General features: G+C 41.1%; 2 protein-coding genes across 2 annotated transcripts in view; one reads left to right on the forward strand and one right to left on the reverse strand.

Annotated features, from left to right (window-relative positions):
• Positions 1-3,604, forward strand: part of LOC109033012 (uncharacterized) — a 45,800-nt gene extending 42,196 nt beyond the window's left edge. Inside the window, exon 4 of the mRNA XM_019045407.2 lies at positions 410-3,604. Coding sequence (XP_018900952.1) covers positions 410-690 — 281 coding nt within the window. The 3' untranslated portion in view covers positions 691-3,604. The remainder of the gene's footprint in view (positions 1-409) is intronic.
• The window catches only part of LOC109033079 (protein D2), a 102,855-nt gene extending 93,375 nt beyond the window's left edge, over positions 1-9,480 (reverse strand). The window contains exon 1 of the mRNA XM_072298835.1: positions 9,474-9,480. The gene's annotated coding sequence lies outside the window, so the exon portion shown is untranslated. The remainder of the gene's footprint in view (positions 1-9,473) is intronic.
• Positions 9,481-17,157: the final 7,677 nt, after the last annotated feature.

Consider the following 17,157-nt stretch of genomic DNA (forward strand, 5'->3'; position numbering starts at 1 on the left):
TTCAGCTTTTCCTTCTTAAATCATAAAATTTTTGTTTGAGGTAATATTGTTTTGAACCAAACAATACATCGAACCACTATACTGCCGTGCTAAGGAAAAAAGCCGTGTGAGCCTTCAGACGTTGCCAAATTTTCTCTGGCAAATCACGAATTTTCAGGAAAGTTTTTGATTATTTTTCAGCCGATTTCTCAGATAATTTTGTTTGTAATTTGATGTAAAGTGTCTGAAAATTTCAAAGGAACACATTCATAATTAACCTCAAAAATATACATTTTGTCCGAGGAAATTTGGCAACTCTTGAATGTTCATACAGCGTTCTTCCGTAGCACGTCAGCATAGAATACGATCTATATTCGTTTGAAGTGTTTCAATTTCCTTAAACCTCACGAAAAATACATCTCTGTTGCAGTGAAACTATCGGACGACCCGCATCAACCACCGACATCGCTCAACAACAGCAACAGCAGCCCGATGCTGAACAACAACAAATGGTCGTTCACGTCGCTGACGTCAGCCGCCTCGCAGCACCATTGCGGGAACGGCGCCCTCCAAACGAACAACAACGCCCTGCAGCTCCACAAGGCGCTCCACCACCACGGCTCCCTCCCCGCCTCTTATCTCCTCGGCCCCACCACCGACCCCCTCTCCCTCAATAAAGCTGCCTCCTCGCTCACCAACCATCTTTTCTGAAATTCTTTCGATTTACTCTAGACGAACTATCTAGTCAGCCTCTCTAGTGGCATGAACGAAAGCTCTGCTAATGCTTTTCAGCCAACGGTCTTAATTACTGGTGGTCAATTTGGCAGGGTGGCATGAAACGAAAACACCTAAGATTGATTTCCATAAAATACGAGACTGAATTTTTTGGAAAATAGGAAGCTACGCCTCCTGACCGCCTCGCGTCCAGTGTCCAACTTTCGAAACGCTTCGCGCCTATCACCAGTGTGGGGCGTATACTCTTATGATTTTATTCTGTAAAATATGACATGATATATTCGTTCCAGGTTCGAGATATGCAACCCGCACTAAAAAGCTAAACTTCACAAAATTTCCTTAATTTTTCATCTAACTCTGATTATTATTTTTTCATCGTGCGGAAAATATGAGCGATAAAGACAAGTAAATCACTGCTTCTTGGGAATTTTGGGGACGTTTTGATAATTATTTGGCGTGTGCAGATAATCAACGACGTGAGATGTACCTTTCAATTTTTTCCATGTATTTCTAATTTTTCGTAATATTTCACGACTTTTTTCTCATGAAATTTTGCCACCCTGCAATTTCGGCCTATGCTGTAGGAGGCAAATGCAGATTTCCTGTTATACTTTATTTTTTCAATGGAAAACGACTCACCACAAATCTTAAAAATTGTCGTGATTTTTCTATTCTGTGCAAAAGAAATTCTGCGAAAACTTCAAGGATTGATACCGGTTTGCTCTCCATCAAAAAAATAAAACTTGAGCGGAGATTTTCAAACACCGCAAACGAGATATGCGGTTACAGACTTACACCGTCGAAATGTCAAGAAAGCAATGGGCCAGTTACTTCTACCAAAAAAAAATCTGTACCGACGTTTGCACATAACAAAATGCGAGAATAATCAAATCTTTCCCTATGCCATGTACTTATGAGTCCAATACTGAAAAGCGAAATCGCGTACCTCCTTTGCTATGTTTCAAAATATCTACTCTTAATGTTATTTTCGAGCAGGAACAACCCACTTTATTGCTTAAAAATGTAGAATATTTCGGTAACATAGAAGCAAAATCGAGGAAGTTTTCAAGAAATTACGTTAACTAGTTTTCTATAGAAAACATAAAGTATGCTAGGAAATCTGCAACGTCGCAAACGGAGATAAGTGGTTTCGCACTTTGGGCATCGAAATTAAAGATTCTTCTTCTACTTAATTTCATTCGAAGGATCCCCTCGCTTGACCCCATTCCTGTAAATTTCCGTACTCTGAACAGTTTATCATGATATTTTCATCAGATTCCTCATATCGAAATCTTCAGAGCAAGAGTCAGAAGCGGATCTAACAATTTGGCAACACTGGGTTTCCGACATTTACACCTATGTCAAATAATCGATTCTTGTTTCTTGATTCTTCTTGGAACACTTGACCCCTCCAAGAATCGATATATTTCCACAGGTTTAAATGGAGAGAAAACAATGTTGCCAATTTGCTGGATCCGCCATGATGAGGGCACCATAATAGGAGCGAGCCATTTCACCACAAATTTTGCTCGTTATTTTATGCGTCTTCAGAGTCTGCTAAATGACATGCTCTCTGAAAATAACTCGAGGCCTCGAATCCGTGCTCGAAGTATCTGACTTCGAACCCAACTGTTTAAATTTGTTTGAAGAAGTAGGTGGATTCCGAAATAGATCGTGCTTCTTTGCCAAGAAGCTGAAAGAATGTTTAATCAAGGTCGAGCCATCTATCATATTACAGTGCAGAGCATGCTTGATTTCATGTCTATGAAAGGACATCACTCACAAAATTGTCAATCGCTGTGTCATAGGCTATACTTATGGAAAATTCTTCAAATCATTATTCATAGCCCTTGAATAACTCTGTCTTTCCATGAGATAATGAACGAGACAACATTTCGCAATCAGGAACTACAATTGCTTGCTCATCCGTTAAAACACTTGTGTACATAGGGAAAATAATGGTACCTAAGTTGTTTCTAAACCGAGCCAGAAATTGTGTTTCCTAATTGTAGGCATACCTGTAGACCTATCAGGCACTCCCATATCCATTTCCCGAGAAATTAATCTCGCTGAGGAATAAAGTTGTAACATCAAAATGGCATTAGCATTACCGTTTGTAAAATAATTGTTGGAGAGTTTATACATGTTCACTCTCTCTTTTCTCCCTGTTCACTAAATCTAAGTGTCCCCGTTGGAAATGTACGTAAACAGTTCCCGTATCATTTACTTAATGTTGAGCGAAATTGTAAACATAGATTGTATTTCTAAATTATACCTCAATGTTTAGTTTTTATATGTTTTAATTTTTCAAAAGTGATATTTATTTTCCATCAGTTAGATATTGTAAATAGCAATCGACTTCTTCTAAATTTGTAAATATTTTCGATTTTATGATTTCCAAAATTTATTTTACTTGTACCTACAAATTTAGGTAAATAAATTAATTGCGTCTAAAGAAGTGTCTTACTACTTACTTCATTCTACGTGAGGAATTAAAAAGATTAAGATTAAACCAGATGGGCTCGCTTTTTGCTGCGACGTTAATTATTCAGCGTCCACTCATTACAACCGGCCCACGGTGGATCGAGTCAATAGGAGAGGTCGGACAAAATTTGGAAACTTTAAACTCTTGTAACTTCGTTTACACAAAACTTTGAGGTTCAAAAAGTAGTTTCATTGGTTTCCTCGTAAAATTATCTTCTTGCAGCATCCTTTAAAGTTTAAAATGTGACGAAATAAACATCAAAATTTGCAGTTATATTCAAATATTTCATGTCCGACCTTTCTGACTCGAACCGCTGTGCGCCCACGCTTTTTCGCTCTTACGGTCGTCACAAGAGTCTGAACTTTGTTCAATATCTCGAAATGTGCTAAATCTCGGTATAGACTCACCGCAACGATCTGGTATTTGCCTGTTTCTTACCGCAGTCCACCAAATAAACTAAAAGTTTATCAAATAAATAATTGAATCGATCTATAATGGTCGTGCTTTCGTTGTCTACATGATCGCTTACCTGCAGTATAGAACCATACGAATAAAGAACGCGTGATGCATAACCCCTAAGGCGCAAAGCATCTTGAGGGGTTGTACCGCGAAGCAGTCAGGGGGTGCACTCATGATGCACAGGCATGAAGCAGTCAGGGGGTGTGAAATGTGCACCAAATCCCATTTTGATGCGGAAAAAATCAACCGTTTTTAACTTGAGAGATTTCGCACGAAATCTTACAGCTGTCAATGCTTATTTCTAAAAATATCATGAGGAAAATATTTATTCGTCTTCTTTATTAAAATGAATCAAAAATGGGATTCTTCACACATCATTTTCTTTCCATCCCTCATTACAACGATAATCAATGCTTCTATAAAGAGTTTCACCATTCCAGTATTCCTGTACTATGCACATAGTGGTCAACTCTTTATAAAGTGATTTTGATTAACATCAAAGAGGGCCTCTATACAAGGAATTAACTGGATCGCGTTTAGCAAAAAGGAACCAAGTCACATCAGCTATTGCCAAATTTAATTGACCAATTTAAATTCTTACAACAAAACGTTTGTGCGAACTGTTTTGGAAATGAAGGCTTCGTAATATGCAGACAATTCACTGAAATTTGAACTCAAAAAATCCGCACAACCGTTTTTATGTAAGAAATTAAATCGCCCAATTAAATTGGCAGTAACTGATGTGGCTTGGTTCCTTTCTGCTTTAACGAGTCCAATTAAAGCTCTTCACAAAGCGTTCCCTCTTTAAAATGTCAAGAGAAGAATAAATCACACAGCAATTAGAAGTCTATAAATTAAGAACTAAACAAGGTATACGTGTTTATAGTAGATATTCGTTGAATGGAAAAAAAACAAACAAATAACGTCTTTCGCATAATCCAACTCCCGTTTTATCTATTTTAAAAGTTCTGGTTAATATTTCACTCATAAGTGGATTTCTATACTTCTCGTGAGTGTGTCGTTTTCTACTAAAGAGTTTGAAGAGGAAACAGGAGACATATTCTTCTAAATTAGACTCAGTCTTGCGGCCGAATGTTTCAAAATTAGTTACTGTAATGGATCTAAAATCAAACTTTCGAAAACAAATCGTCGAAACTGGTGCTAGACACAATTTGATCATACGCTTAAGATTCTACTTTTACCTTAATCGTTTTAAAGAAGTTCGCTCATTTTCGTTTTAAATACTACGGAAGCGATTTTACACCTAATATTTTCTTTCAAAGGACTCAAAATGTGTTTCGAAGGTTGAACTGTGTAGCAGCCAGAAGTCGGGTCTTCCACTCTCTAAGGTAATTCCTACAAATTTTAATTAAGGAAAGAGCAGAATCACAGGTGGAACATGAGTTTTAGATGCAAAACAAATTAGTTTAATCAACACCACTATTTATGAAGAAGATATACGTAAGGGCTACAAACAGGCATGCGACCCAGAAAAAAATCACCGGAATACTAATTTCATTGCAGTCTTACATTATGTAATAAAGTTTGATGAGCAAGTTGTCGGGTGAATCGACATGTAGAGGATCAGAGGGCAAATCCAAAAACAAAAGAGCTCGTAAAAATCGTAGGTAAACATGGTGCTTAAATTGCGTGTGGCGTTCAGACATGCGGGTGAGTCATGCACATTACTGCGATTGCAAACAGAGAGAACGATCTTGAAAGGTTGTGTCAGCTTTCTCGCAAATCTTATTTTCTTTAAAAAAAAACAATTAGTCTTCTTCCGGCCAAAGTATCACAAGCGCCATGCGACGTTTCAAAATTTCCGCCGTCATTTATTTTTTTACTGAGAAATTGTTAGTCGAATCTGTTTGAAACTTTCACTGAATTTTATCGGCAGCACTTAGGAAATTCAGTGAAATTTTCGGGAAGCTTCGTTAAAAATTTTCTCTACAAAAAAATAAAATGCAGTCGGTAATTTTTAAACGTCGCATGGCGCTTGTGATACTTTGAACGGAGGTGGTGAATTTTTAACGTGGTAGAAATTTAAAAAATTACTTTGTCTGAAAACAAGATTAAGTTGATGAAGTATAACAACGTATATTCAGATCACATATCGACGGTGAAACTACCAAACTACGTATCTCGGTTGCGACGTCGCAGACTTCCTGTCATACTTTATTTTTAAATGGAAAACTACTTACGTCCAGTCTTGAAAATTTCTGTGATTTTTCCTCTCGTGCGCGAGCAAAAATTCTGTGAAATTTCAAGGAATGATATTGATTTGGTCTACTTCATGAAAATAATAATGTGAGCGTAATTTTGAAACACCGCAAACGAGATTACGTGGTTTGGTAGTTTCACCGTCGATATGTTTCCGGTTTTAACTGCAGAGAAACTTACTATATCTGGAAAACGATGATTATAATATGCCCTGTTTTTTACGTTTTCAAGGAAGAAACGAGATTCATGAAGAAAACCTTACTTGGGTGAATTAATTCGTCAGAAGCCGTGAAACGTGACTTGGGCGGACAAATTAGTTTGAATTTCATTACACCTTTTTTCCCCATTATTCCTGAGCTACGTTTCATGAAAACTCACTCCTCTATGGCAAAAGCTCGTGCCGGAGAAAATAAAAAATGAAGACAAAGTAAGGAGTTTAATTTGGCATGACTCAGGTAGACTGAGCAGTGAGGATCTTATGTTGCCGCACCGTGTAATTTAAAGTCACATTTTCTCCAATCATGACTAGTCCTAGATCGAATCAAAATTTTTATCCTATAGACCGTATTCGATAACGGTTCGATGTATCGTTTGGTTCAAAACAATAGAACATAACCTCAAACCAAACTGTAAGGATTTTAATTGGAAAAGCTGAAAATGAGAAATTTCCTGACAATTTCACTTTGCATTGGCATTTGGTACTCAAAAGAATAAAAAATCTGTTTCAAAAGATCCGCTCTCTCAGATTTCTGAATTTACTTTTGAGGCTATGTTTATGTTTTGAACCAATCGATATCAATACAATCTCACCCGTTTGATGTATCGAATACGATCTATTTTGATACACGTTTAATACAAGGCACTCATTTTGAAAAAAGATACAAAACAATTGAATAACCACATAATTTATCAGTATACTTAATTCACGGGTAACGATCAATTAGCATCAATGATTCCCAATAAATCGAAAGCCTAAAAATCGATCAAGAAAAAACTGACGATTACATACGTCTCATACGACCGTTATATTGATATTGATCGAATCTTTCAGTTGAAAATTTGCAACCTCGTTAAAAATCAGCAGCATTATGCCACTAGGATCAAATTCGCAACCTGTTGGTGGCAATACGAAAAAATAGAGCACATTAGTTCCGCAGAAAACACTCTTCATCCCTAGATGTCTTGGAGTAACCCACGATTTCGGTCGATTATACCAAGAACTTAGGAGATCAACCAGGTCCTCGAGGTCTATTTATCCGAAAAAAAAGTGACTCGCAAAGTAACCATAAACACATAAATTTTTAACTGTGTGTTTCCTCAAGTTCCCTACGGTTCGTTCATTGAGAAAAAAAGGAAGTGGTCGCATTTCGGGCATCTTGGAGTTCGTCAATGACGTAAGGAGGTACAAACACTTTTTGTCATCGATTTTCTTGGAAAAGGTGTAGTTTATGGATATTTTTCTTTTTTTTTCAGACCTTTATTGACAAAAGAATACAGCAATACAACGGTAGAGACACAAAAAAGACAAGTAGATAACAGGATATAGAAGTATAAGAAGAGAGCAAAAGAATTTTAACGTAGAGAGTTGATGATTAGGAGGAGAGAATCATGTGACTCCAGGAGCCAAGGTCGCGCCGGAATTACCCTGCGGTATACCATCGGCGTGGAATATAGTGGATAATAGTAATTATATAAAAAAAAAAGTGGTTGAAATTGTATAAGCAATTGAGCCAAAAAAAAAACGATGTTATAGTTTGTTTATTATACTTTGCGAATTTCAGTTTTGCTGGAATATCGACGCCATACCAACGTCACGAGGTAAACGAATCCTCGAAATGCGACCATCCCCTCTTTTCTTCTTACCTATGATTTTCATCTGTTTATTACCGTGTTTCCTCCAGTTTCCCGCAGTCGGGCAACGAGGCGGAGAAGTTGACAAGGCTGAAAAATGACTCGGAAGGGGGGTGGGTGGGTAGGGGCGGGGGAGTAGAGGGGCCGTGGGGATGCCGGCGGCGGGGCGGAGGGGCGGGCAGGGCGAGTCTGCTGGGAAATCAGAGGATCACGTCAACGCGACGACGGAGGCTGAGGCAAGGCAGAGGCCGTCTCGCGGACAAATGACGCGCGCCAGTCGCGAGTCGCGGGGTGATTGGTGATTCGCGGGGGTAACCAAGGGTGGCGCAGGGCGGTGGCACCGGCACTCAATCATTCTGGCCGACTAGCGAAACCGCCGGATAAACAGCTCCCGGCCGGAACTTGAGAACTCCCGGGTCGCCCCGAATCTTGCCGGGGGCCCCGGGATTATCAACTTTCCCACGGCGAACCTGTCGACTCGAGCGAGTTTTCCCGGGGAGGGGTGCTTCCTCAACCAGCCCCCCTCCGGTCTTAAAATCTTGCCATAATTGACGGGAGCCGAGATTCACGAACCTTGAGATTTTAATAAAGTAGGTGTGAGGGGGCGCTCAAGCATCACGAGAAGCAATGGACCAGTAGACAAGGTTCGAATTTGAGCATTCTGATACATGTTTCCTCAACATGAATCTTTCGCATAATACAATTGAATTAGTGAGTTCGAAAACACACCAACTCGATAACTCGAAAATGCGCAACTTTCATTAAAGACGGTCAATTTTTATGAAAGTCATTTTGAAGTTAGCGAATCTGTTCCAACTTGGACCTTTAAAATGTTCGTAAGTCGTAAGCGCCTGACTTTCGGCACCAACTTATTTTTCTTAGACTAATTTCTTCACCTACTGTGCATGCAGTTTTGTGTGTGGCTTGATTACTTTCATTTTTCCGAGTTGGTGTGTTTTCGTTCTCACTGATTCAATTCGCGCAACAGAAATTGCTTAAACTACCTTCTATTCTGTTTCCTGGAAAAGGGTTATTTTTGGGTAACGTTTTTTGGGAGTCAAATAAATTTTGGCTCCATAGTTATGTATTGCATAATGTATTAGAGAGGGAGAGAGTTTTAATTGCGGGTGCGTCAGAAGGGGGACAAGGGGCGAAACGATTGAAGTATGTTAGGTGATAATTTAACTCGAAGGCCTCCAAATTGTGCGTTAGACATCATGGCCGGATTTACCTACTTGCTGCCCATGGGCCGCCTGTATTTTGCCGCCCTCTTCTCATTCATTTTGAAACATCAATAAAAACCATCAAGTGAACGTGCCGGAGGGAGAAGGGTGCATAAGACGCGTTCACTCGTGTTGGACACATTTTTTGCGTAAGCCCTGTCAACACTACTGGCAAAAATTCACGGAGCTTCGCGCGAAAGTTCAGTTCTGTAAACCTATCTCCATGGGGACAAGGCCTTTCATTTGTAAGAAATGAACTAAAAAATGAAGAAAGAACAAACATAAATGTGGTTTAATAATTTTAACTTCCGCCGCCGTGCCGCGCTGACCACACTGCGTTTGGCGCAATGCGTGAAGTATTCATGTAGTCTTGTAGGCACTGTGCGTCTCACGCCTCGTCGACCGCTGTTGACCGTACTGTGTTTGACGCAATGCGTGAAGTATTCATGCAGTCTCGTAGGCGCTAATAAGTGTTACATGCCGACCGCCGCGTCGAGGGCTTCTCCTTTTCATCTCAAGTCCTCGTCATCATTTCTCTTTGCGCCGCGCCTCTCCAGGCCAAATAACGTGTTCGGTTTCTCTCTTAACTCAACTAATTAAAGGTGTGCAGTTTTTTGTATCACCGAAATACGACAAAATTAGAAATTAATGAACTCTCAGGAAATGAGAGATTTTGTCACCTTTTCTTGTTTGTAATTTTTTTCTGAGTCCGTTTTCTTTGTATCTGCATTTAAAAAAATTGCAAAATTTGCCGCCCCCTATTTTTGCCGCCATGGGCCGCGGCCCATGTGGCCACCCCCTTAATCCGGCCCTGTTAGACATACGTTTATCTAGGGAGTTTTCGGTAGTTTGTCAATCCAACAGAAACATTCGTACCTCCATGTAGGTAAAATAGTCGGCGCAAATTGTCGGAAATGTCGTTCTAGTAAAATTGCCAATACGCAGACATTTTCATACACAACTTAGGTATCCGTACTTTGCAATGGGGACTAAAGCGTATTCTCGGTGGGGATCAGTCGAGCCAAAATGCCGCGAGAATGGCGGCCAGATCATAATCGGGTTGGTAAACATTTGAGGTTAGACTTTCGAAATTGATGCAGGTCGGATGCCATCATCTTCATCAGGTCATTATTTCTAATGCTATGGTTACACGCTCAAATTTCCATCAATTTCCGATTAAATGGTGACTGGTGCGCACTATCTACCATCAAAGGCCTCGATAGACGATCAAATTCCCGAACCAATTCCGATCAAAGTAGCATCAAAGTGTCGGGAGTCGCCAGTCTGAAATTCATTAATTTGCTTCATTTTAAAATGAAAACTTGACAGAAATGTTTCCTGTGGCAGGAAATGATGAATGATGGCACTCCGGTCTGTTCTTACTTTGATCAAAAAAGTGCGGCCCGTCAAAATTTGATGGTAGATGGTGACCACCAGTCATCCTTTGATCGGAATTGGTTCGGAATTTGATCGTCTATCGAGGCCTTTTCTGCGGCCTGCAAAAATGTGATGGTAGATGATGGAGCTGTGGGGCTCATCCTTCATCTGATTTCCACACAACTGTGCTTATTTCATGCTTATTCCAATCAACACGCTGTTTTAATTAATTTTACTCATCAATCTAGATAACTCTCGACCGCCATCTTGGTCATCATTTTGATCGGAATTTGACGGAAATTTGAGCGTGTAACCAGGCCATACACCCTACTTTTTGTAGGATTATATTTTGGCTCCATCGTTTGCAAGAATTCCACCCTCTATCCGTCTGGTGAGTCCCGATGTTGTTCCGAAAAATTATGATCGCGTCAAAACAAAATACGAAACCGCACCACTACTACGCATCCACCCACTTTGGTTCGACCTATCATCAACAAAAATACGCTTCTTCCCTCCCCCTGAAACCTAAGTGTCATCTTATTCACCTTACCATCAAAAAGCCAGCAAAAAGTCAATTTTTGGTTCCATGTTAGAGTGGAATGAGGCGAGCAGGAGCGGGGAGGGCGCGGAGGTCCGAGAAAAGAAGCCAAGCCGAGGTGCGCCGCTTGATTTACGGCGTAAAAATGGCCAATTACAAATAAGGGAGCATTTTTCACCGGTGAACCGTTTTTTGCCACGTCCCGCGAGACGTGAATAGCTAATTAGCGGAACCGGGCCGGAGGGCAAGGGAACGCGGCGGGAAGCGGACCGGACAAAATATTGCAGAGCTTTTGCCGTGGCCCGAGCATTTCCAATATTTTAGCGGGCCCCAATACTGTCGTGCTAAGGAAGAACGCCGTATGAGCCTTCAGACGTTGCCAAATTTCCTTCGGAAAATCACGGATTTTGGGGGAAATTCATGAATAATTACTTCCGATTTTTCAGTAATTTTGCTCGTAATTTTGTCTAAAGTGTCTGAAAATTTCAATGAAACATTTTTATAAGTGTCTTCGAAAATGAATATTTTCCGGGAGGCAATGAAGATGTTGCATGTGTGAGGAATTTACAATTTGACTATTGATTCTCATGTAAAAGTTCACGAGAAACACGATGGTGCCACTGGTTTTCTCTGAAATCAACTCCCAAGCTCAAAATAAGCTCTCAAAGTGAGGCCAAAATGGAGGGGACATCCCACGCTTTCCTGAGAGTCCACCTCTACATCAAAACAAACTCGGCGCAAAACGCGCACTGGCGCCTACAAACCTAAGGGGCTACTTCACGCATTGCGCAATGCTTGAAGTATCCCCTTAGGTTTGTAGGCGTCAGTGCGCGTTTCGAGCTGGCAGCACATACCGCGCCGTGCCGCAGCGTGCCATAACCTTGCCTACAAAGGAGATGTTGCATGTGTAAGGAATTTGCGATTTGACTGTTGATTCTTATGTAAAAGCTCGCGAGAAACACGATGGTGTCACTGATTTTCTCTGAAATCAACTCCCAAGCTCTAAAAAAGCTCTCAAGTTGAGGCCAAAATGGAGGGGATATCCCACGCTATTCTGAGAGTCCACCTCTACGTCAAGACAAACTCTCCATGCAAAGATAGGGAGCAAATACATTGACAGGGCTGCCACTTTATTGACTCCAAATGAAAGGCATCCCTTAATATTTGCTCCCATCTTGCATGGAGATTTGTTTGATGTAGAGGTGGACTCTCAGGATAGCGTGGGACATCCCCTCCATTTTGGCCTCAACTTGAGAGCTTTTTTTGAGCTTGGGAGTTGATTTCAGAGAAAACCAGCGGCACCATCGTGTTTCTCGCGAACTTTTTCAGATGAATCAGTAGTCAAATCGCAAATACCTCACACATGCAACATCTCCATTTGGCAACATTCGAATGCTTATACTGTGTTTTTCCTGAGCGCGGCGGAATATTAGCGACCTTCGGGGAAATCCAGCTCGGGTCGGATCGCGAAACGGGAAACGGCGAACGGGAGCGGCGGGCCCTGGGGATTATGCAAATCGGACGAGGGTTAAAAAGGTACACAAAAATTTGACATTTATTCCTTGTTTAACTGTAAAATATTGTAGTTAATTATGCGATTATTAGACTCGCTACGTGCTACCGTTTTTATTTACGCGTCCGCCGGGTAATTAATAATTCTCGGTGCCGCTCGTCAGAGAACTATTATTATATTAATTCCTGCCGATTTGACCCTTTTTTTTCTCACTCGCCCTTTGAGGGGCCCCCGGGCATCGGGTCGTTATTCATTTATTCGCAATTCATTCTTTTTTGCCGGCTATTTTTCCGCGATCATCGCGGACATCATTGCTAGCCGACCGCTTTTTTACGGCTGTTTTTATTGCCGGAGCCGTGGCGCAAAAAAACACGCTGCACGGCTGAAATTTCACCCCGCCAAGTGTCCCGCTCGCGCCGGAGACGCGCGCCTAATCGCATCAGTCAATTTTCCTAGTTGTCCGTCCCTTTTTCCCCGTTTTTAATTAGCTGCACTGGGAATTCCCGAAATGAAGTTTAAAGCCGCCGTCAATCGTTATTGGTTGGCTCTCGTAACATTATTTGGACGTTTTTATGCTAAAAGGAACTATGTGCATGGGGTTTGCGTGTAACATAGTTCCTTTTAGCATAAATACGTCCATTTTTAAACTACATTATTTGACGAAGTCCGCAGGGAGATACGTGGGGCCAGACTGAAATTCGGACAATTCATTGAACTAATGATTGTTGCTCATACTTGTGTGAAGTAGCATAGCATTAAATCATGGCAAATGTCCGATGGAAGTGTAGGATAGGTAATGAATTTATCCAACTTTGTGCGGATATCTGTATGGACCAAATATTGCAGGCTTAAATTTAAATTTTTTCTAATGGGAATTTATTTCCTTGTATTACACTGAGCAAACGATCTATTTTATAACAAAGATGAAAATACTTTTTTCGGTAATCAAGCTAGGAATACCAACTCGAATAATCTATCTTTGTTATGAAAAGCTATCGTCAAGCTCGTGAATTTGGTATCAAAAATGATTTTTTATTCAAAACCCGTGAAAGTAGTCCACTTGAATCCTCTTTTAAAACTCTTTTTGTAGTCAATATTTGATTAAATGATTTTGGTTTTCTCAGTATTGATGATAATAAGATTAATACATTACGTACTGATTGTGGAGAAGAGTGGCACTTTAGTTTGTGGTTCAGCTTCTTGCATTCAGTTTTCCTTCATTTGAAAGGGTAGGCAAGATGCGCTCTCAAGAGTTTGAATAGTAGTATCAGAATCTTTGGTCTTGTTTAAACGTGTTACCGGTGCTTGCCTTTCCTACTATTGATTCAATTGATGATCCTAGCTATTTTGTCGGCGATAAATCGTAAACAAATTGGAACGTAATTTCAAAATATTACGATTTTTTCTTAAAAACATTCATAAAATCGCGTTTGATAAAGTCGAAATTTAAACTCAATTTATCACGATTTTTTGCTCGATAATATTGCGACAAATCGCCGTCAATTAAATCGCGATTTTTTGCAAATTTATGCGATGAAATCGCAATTTTTTGTCCGATAATATTTCAATAAATCAACATCGAGAAAATCGCATTTTTATTGCAAATTTAGACGATGAAATCGCAATTTTTTATCCGATAATATTGCAATAAATCAACGTCGATAAAATCGCGATACATTCTCCGATCAAATCGCAACTTATCGCGATCACTGCTACCTGCAACACGATCTAGTAGTTTCACCGTCGGCATAGTAGGATTTCAGCGATTAGGCCGAAAACGCCCGACAATTTACTGGTGCAATAACTTTGGAACCACGCCGACAAGTTCGGACCGTGATGGGGAATGTATATCTGCATTGCACATTACTACGTGCGCCAGCGGGAGCGGCATTAGTTTTGACAGGTTTAGTCACTTCGCTTTCAATTGTTTTATTACGCGTTGGACATGTGCCATCCACCTGGAAGTGCAACGCAGCCGAAGCTAACGATAAAAGCGCGCCGCGTCTTGCCGAAGGTGTGTTCGCCACGCCGCACAGTGGATCGAGTTTAGGAGAGGTCGGACAAAATTTGGAAATTTTAAACGCTTATACTGCCGTGCTAAGGAAGAACTCCGTAAGAACATTCGAGAGTTGCCAAATATCTGCTGATAAAATGTATATTTTTAAGGAATGCTATGCATATTTTTCTTCGGAATGTTCAGACATCTTAAATTAAACTACCAACAAAACTGTCTGAAAAATTGGAAAAATAATAGTTACAAATTTCCCCATAAATTCGCAGTTTATCGAAGGGAATTTGGCTACGCCAGAAGGTTCATACGACGTTTTACCTTAGGACGGCAGTATAACTCCGTTTACACAAAATTCGGCACGGAGAAAAAAACTTCATGCATGGGACCCGAAGTTGAGGTCACATGGATCTCTAAAGTTTTTGGACCACACATCCGAAAACTTGAGGTCCAGCTGCCGAAGTTCAGGTCAGACATCTGAAGTACTTAGGTACATACCGAAAGGTTTGGGTCACACATCTGAAGTACTCCGGTACCGAATACTTCAGTGTCTGACCCGAACTTTGGCAGTTGAACCTCAAGTTTTTGGATGCGTGATCAGAAAACTTCAGAGATCCATATGACCTCAACTTCGGGTCCCATGTACGAAGTTTTTTTCTCCGTGTGTGGTCCTGTTTCGGCTGGCGGTGCCGAAAATAAGCGCGACGCGACGACGATTCTTTCACTACACAACCTTAGTTGGTTGTTAGGTGGTTCATCCCCAGAGAAGTCTCCGATAGGGCATTCCTAGGGACAAGTCCACTAGAAGAATTGTCAAGCAGAAGCAAGAGAAAGAGTGATAGAGAAAATGCATATAAATCGGAGGATAGGAAGAAACTGGAAATGATAGGTTGCCAGAGAATGTAGAAGGAGTAGGATGGCGGGAGAGACGAGGTAGAGAGGTGAAAGAGAGAGACGATGCTGAGCGAATGTAGAAGACTGAGAAAAGGTAAAAGAGAGGAAGAGAGAGAGAGAGAGAGCACGAATGAACACTTCACTTTAATGATCTCCTGAGCGAATTCGCCCTAGAGTAAAAGTCCTACGGAAATCCGCTGGACGAAGAAAGAAACACTATACTTCCTGTTATTTACCTTTTGCGAATGAGAAAATCCTTGGTTGAATACCGTAGCAAGCTGTGAGACTGGATGCGAGAATCCTTGACTTGAGGTGATGAGTCCTTTGCATGAGGCGATAAGTCCTGGTATGATAGCGGAACCACCCGAGCCCAGGGGCGCGCAACCTTAGCACTATCCCCGGGGGAACGGGACTGAAGATACGAAAAGGATATAAAAAACCACGTAATGCGTATGGGTTTTTTGGGTTGCACTTAGCATTTGAGATGACCTACCGATTTAAGTCATGCAACCGCAAGATTCTTAATTAAATAATTTAAAATAAATTATTTAATTGATGCAATCGGTGAAGATGCGCGAAGCGCGATCTCGCGGTGGCGCTCTGAACTGAGCACCGTCCCGTGCCGCGGCAGACTCGGTGCCGGCGGAGGCGGCGGCGGGCGGTGGCCGCGACAGTTCCAAAAGTGGTTCCAATGGTTTCCTCGTGAAATTTTCTTTCAGAGGCACCCCTCAAACTTAAAATTTGACGAAATAAACATCAAAATTTGCAGTTTGAGTCAAAAATTGTATGTTCGAGCTCTCTGATTGACTCGATCCACTGTGCGTCGGTGGGAGTGGTGGGTGCAGACAAGGACGGAGAGAACAACGTAGCAACCAAGTATTTTCATTGGCATTGTGTCAAAGATCGCTCCGAATTTTTCTCGTTTTTCGCTTTTTTTCGCACGTCCGCTTGCTCGCTGAGCGTGAGCTATTGCTGAAACTGCAAATGTGCTCTCCCTCGCGATCTGTTCCATTCATGGACCCAATCGCACGCTCGGTCTCGGGATTTTGCCCTTGGCTGAATCTGATAGATTCGCGGATGTTTGTTTTGGATGTTTGGACGAATTTCTGTCAAACAAAACTTTGTGCATTAAGACATGAGCCCTGAGACCCATAAGAATATATGCATAACAGGGCTCACGTCAAAATCCACATAGTTGGTTTTGGCAGAAATACGTCCATTTGTGCAATTGCGTGCGAGGCGTGGAGCTACGAGAAACTAACAAACGTTTTCGCGGAATTCGACGAATTCAAAAGGTTATCCGTCGTGAGACCGGTAAAGAAATTTCGATGGTTGAAGAAAGAGTGGTTTCTCCATTGCAAAGAGGAGTGTGAAAAAACGGCCAAAAATGCCTCAAGGCATTTTCGAATTTTGATCACTTGGGGTGATACAGTAGCTTCGAGACGCCCAAAACCGGTCGCCGTTTTGCTTAGAAGCGCCGGGTTGCGACGTTGCCATTTTTTAAAGTGGAAACCTTTAAAAATTCATATCTCCGCCGCATCTCAACCGATTTCAATGAACTTTTTTTTAAAATGTTCCTCTTAAATAGAGCTTTCTAGTGATGTGTAGTTTTCTGGGGTTTACTTGGCTTTAAGTGGCGTTACGCGGTTTTAGCAGTTTTTGATAGACACAAAAATTTAGTTTTTATTTTACCACGATCGTGGAATCGACGGAATCTAAACAAACACCAGTCTAAATGATAGTTCAGATTCTCACCTTTCTAACGAACACAAGATCATCCCGGGGAAACGTTTCGTTTCCGAGATATAGACCGCTCAAAGTTGGTCACATGCGCTTTTGCGCAATGTGAATGCGTCTTATCACTGAGTCATTCGC

The sequence above is a fragment of the Bemisia tabaci genome, chromosome 3 (assembly GCF_918797505.1).
Source record: "Bemisia tabaci chromosome 3, PGI_BMITA_v3".
In the NCBI taxonomy this organism is placed as follows: domain Eukaryota; kingdom Metazoa; phylum Arthropoda; class Insecta; order Hemiptera; family Aleyrodidae; genus Bemisia; species Bemisia tabaci.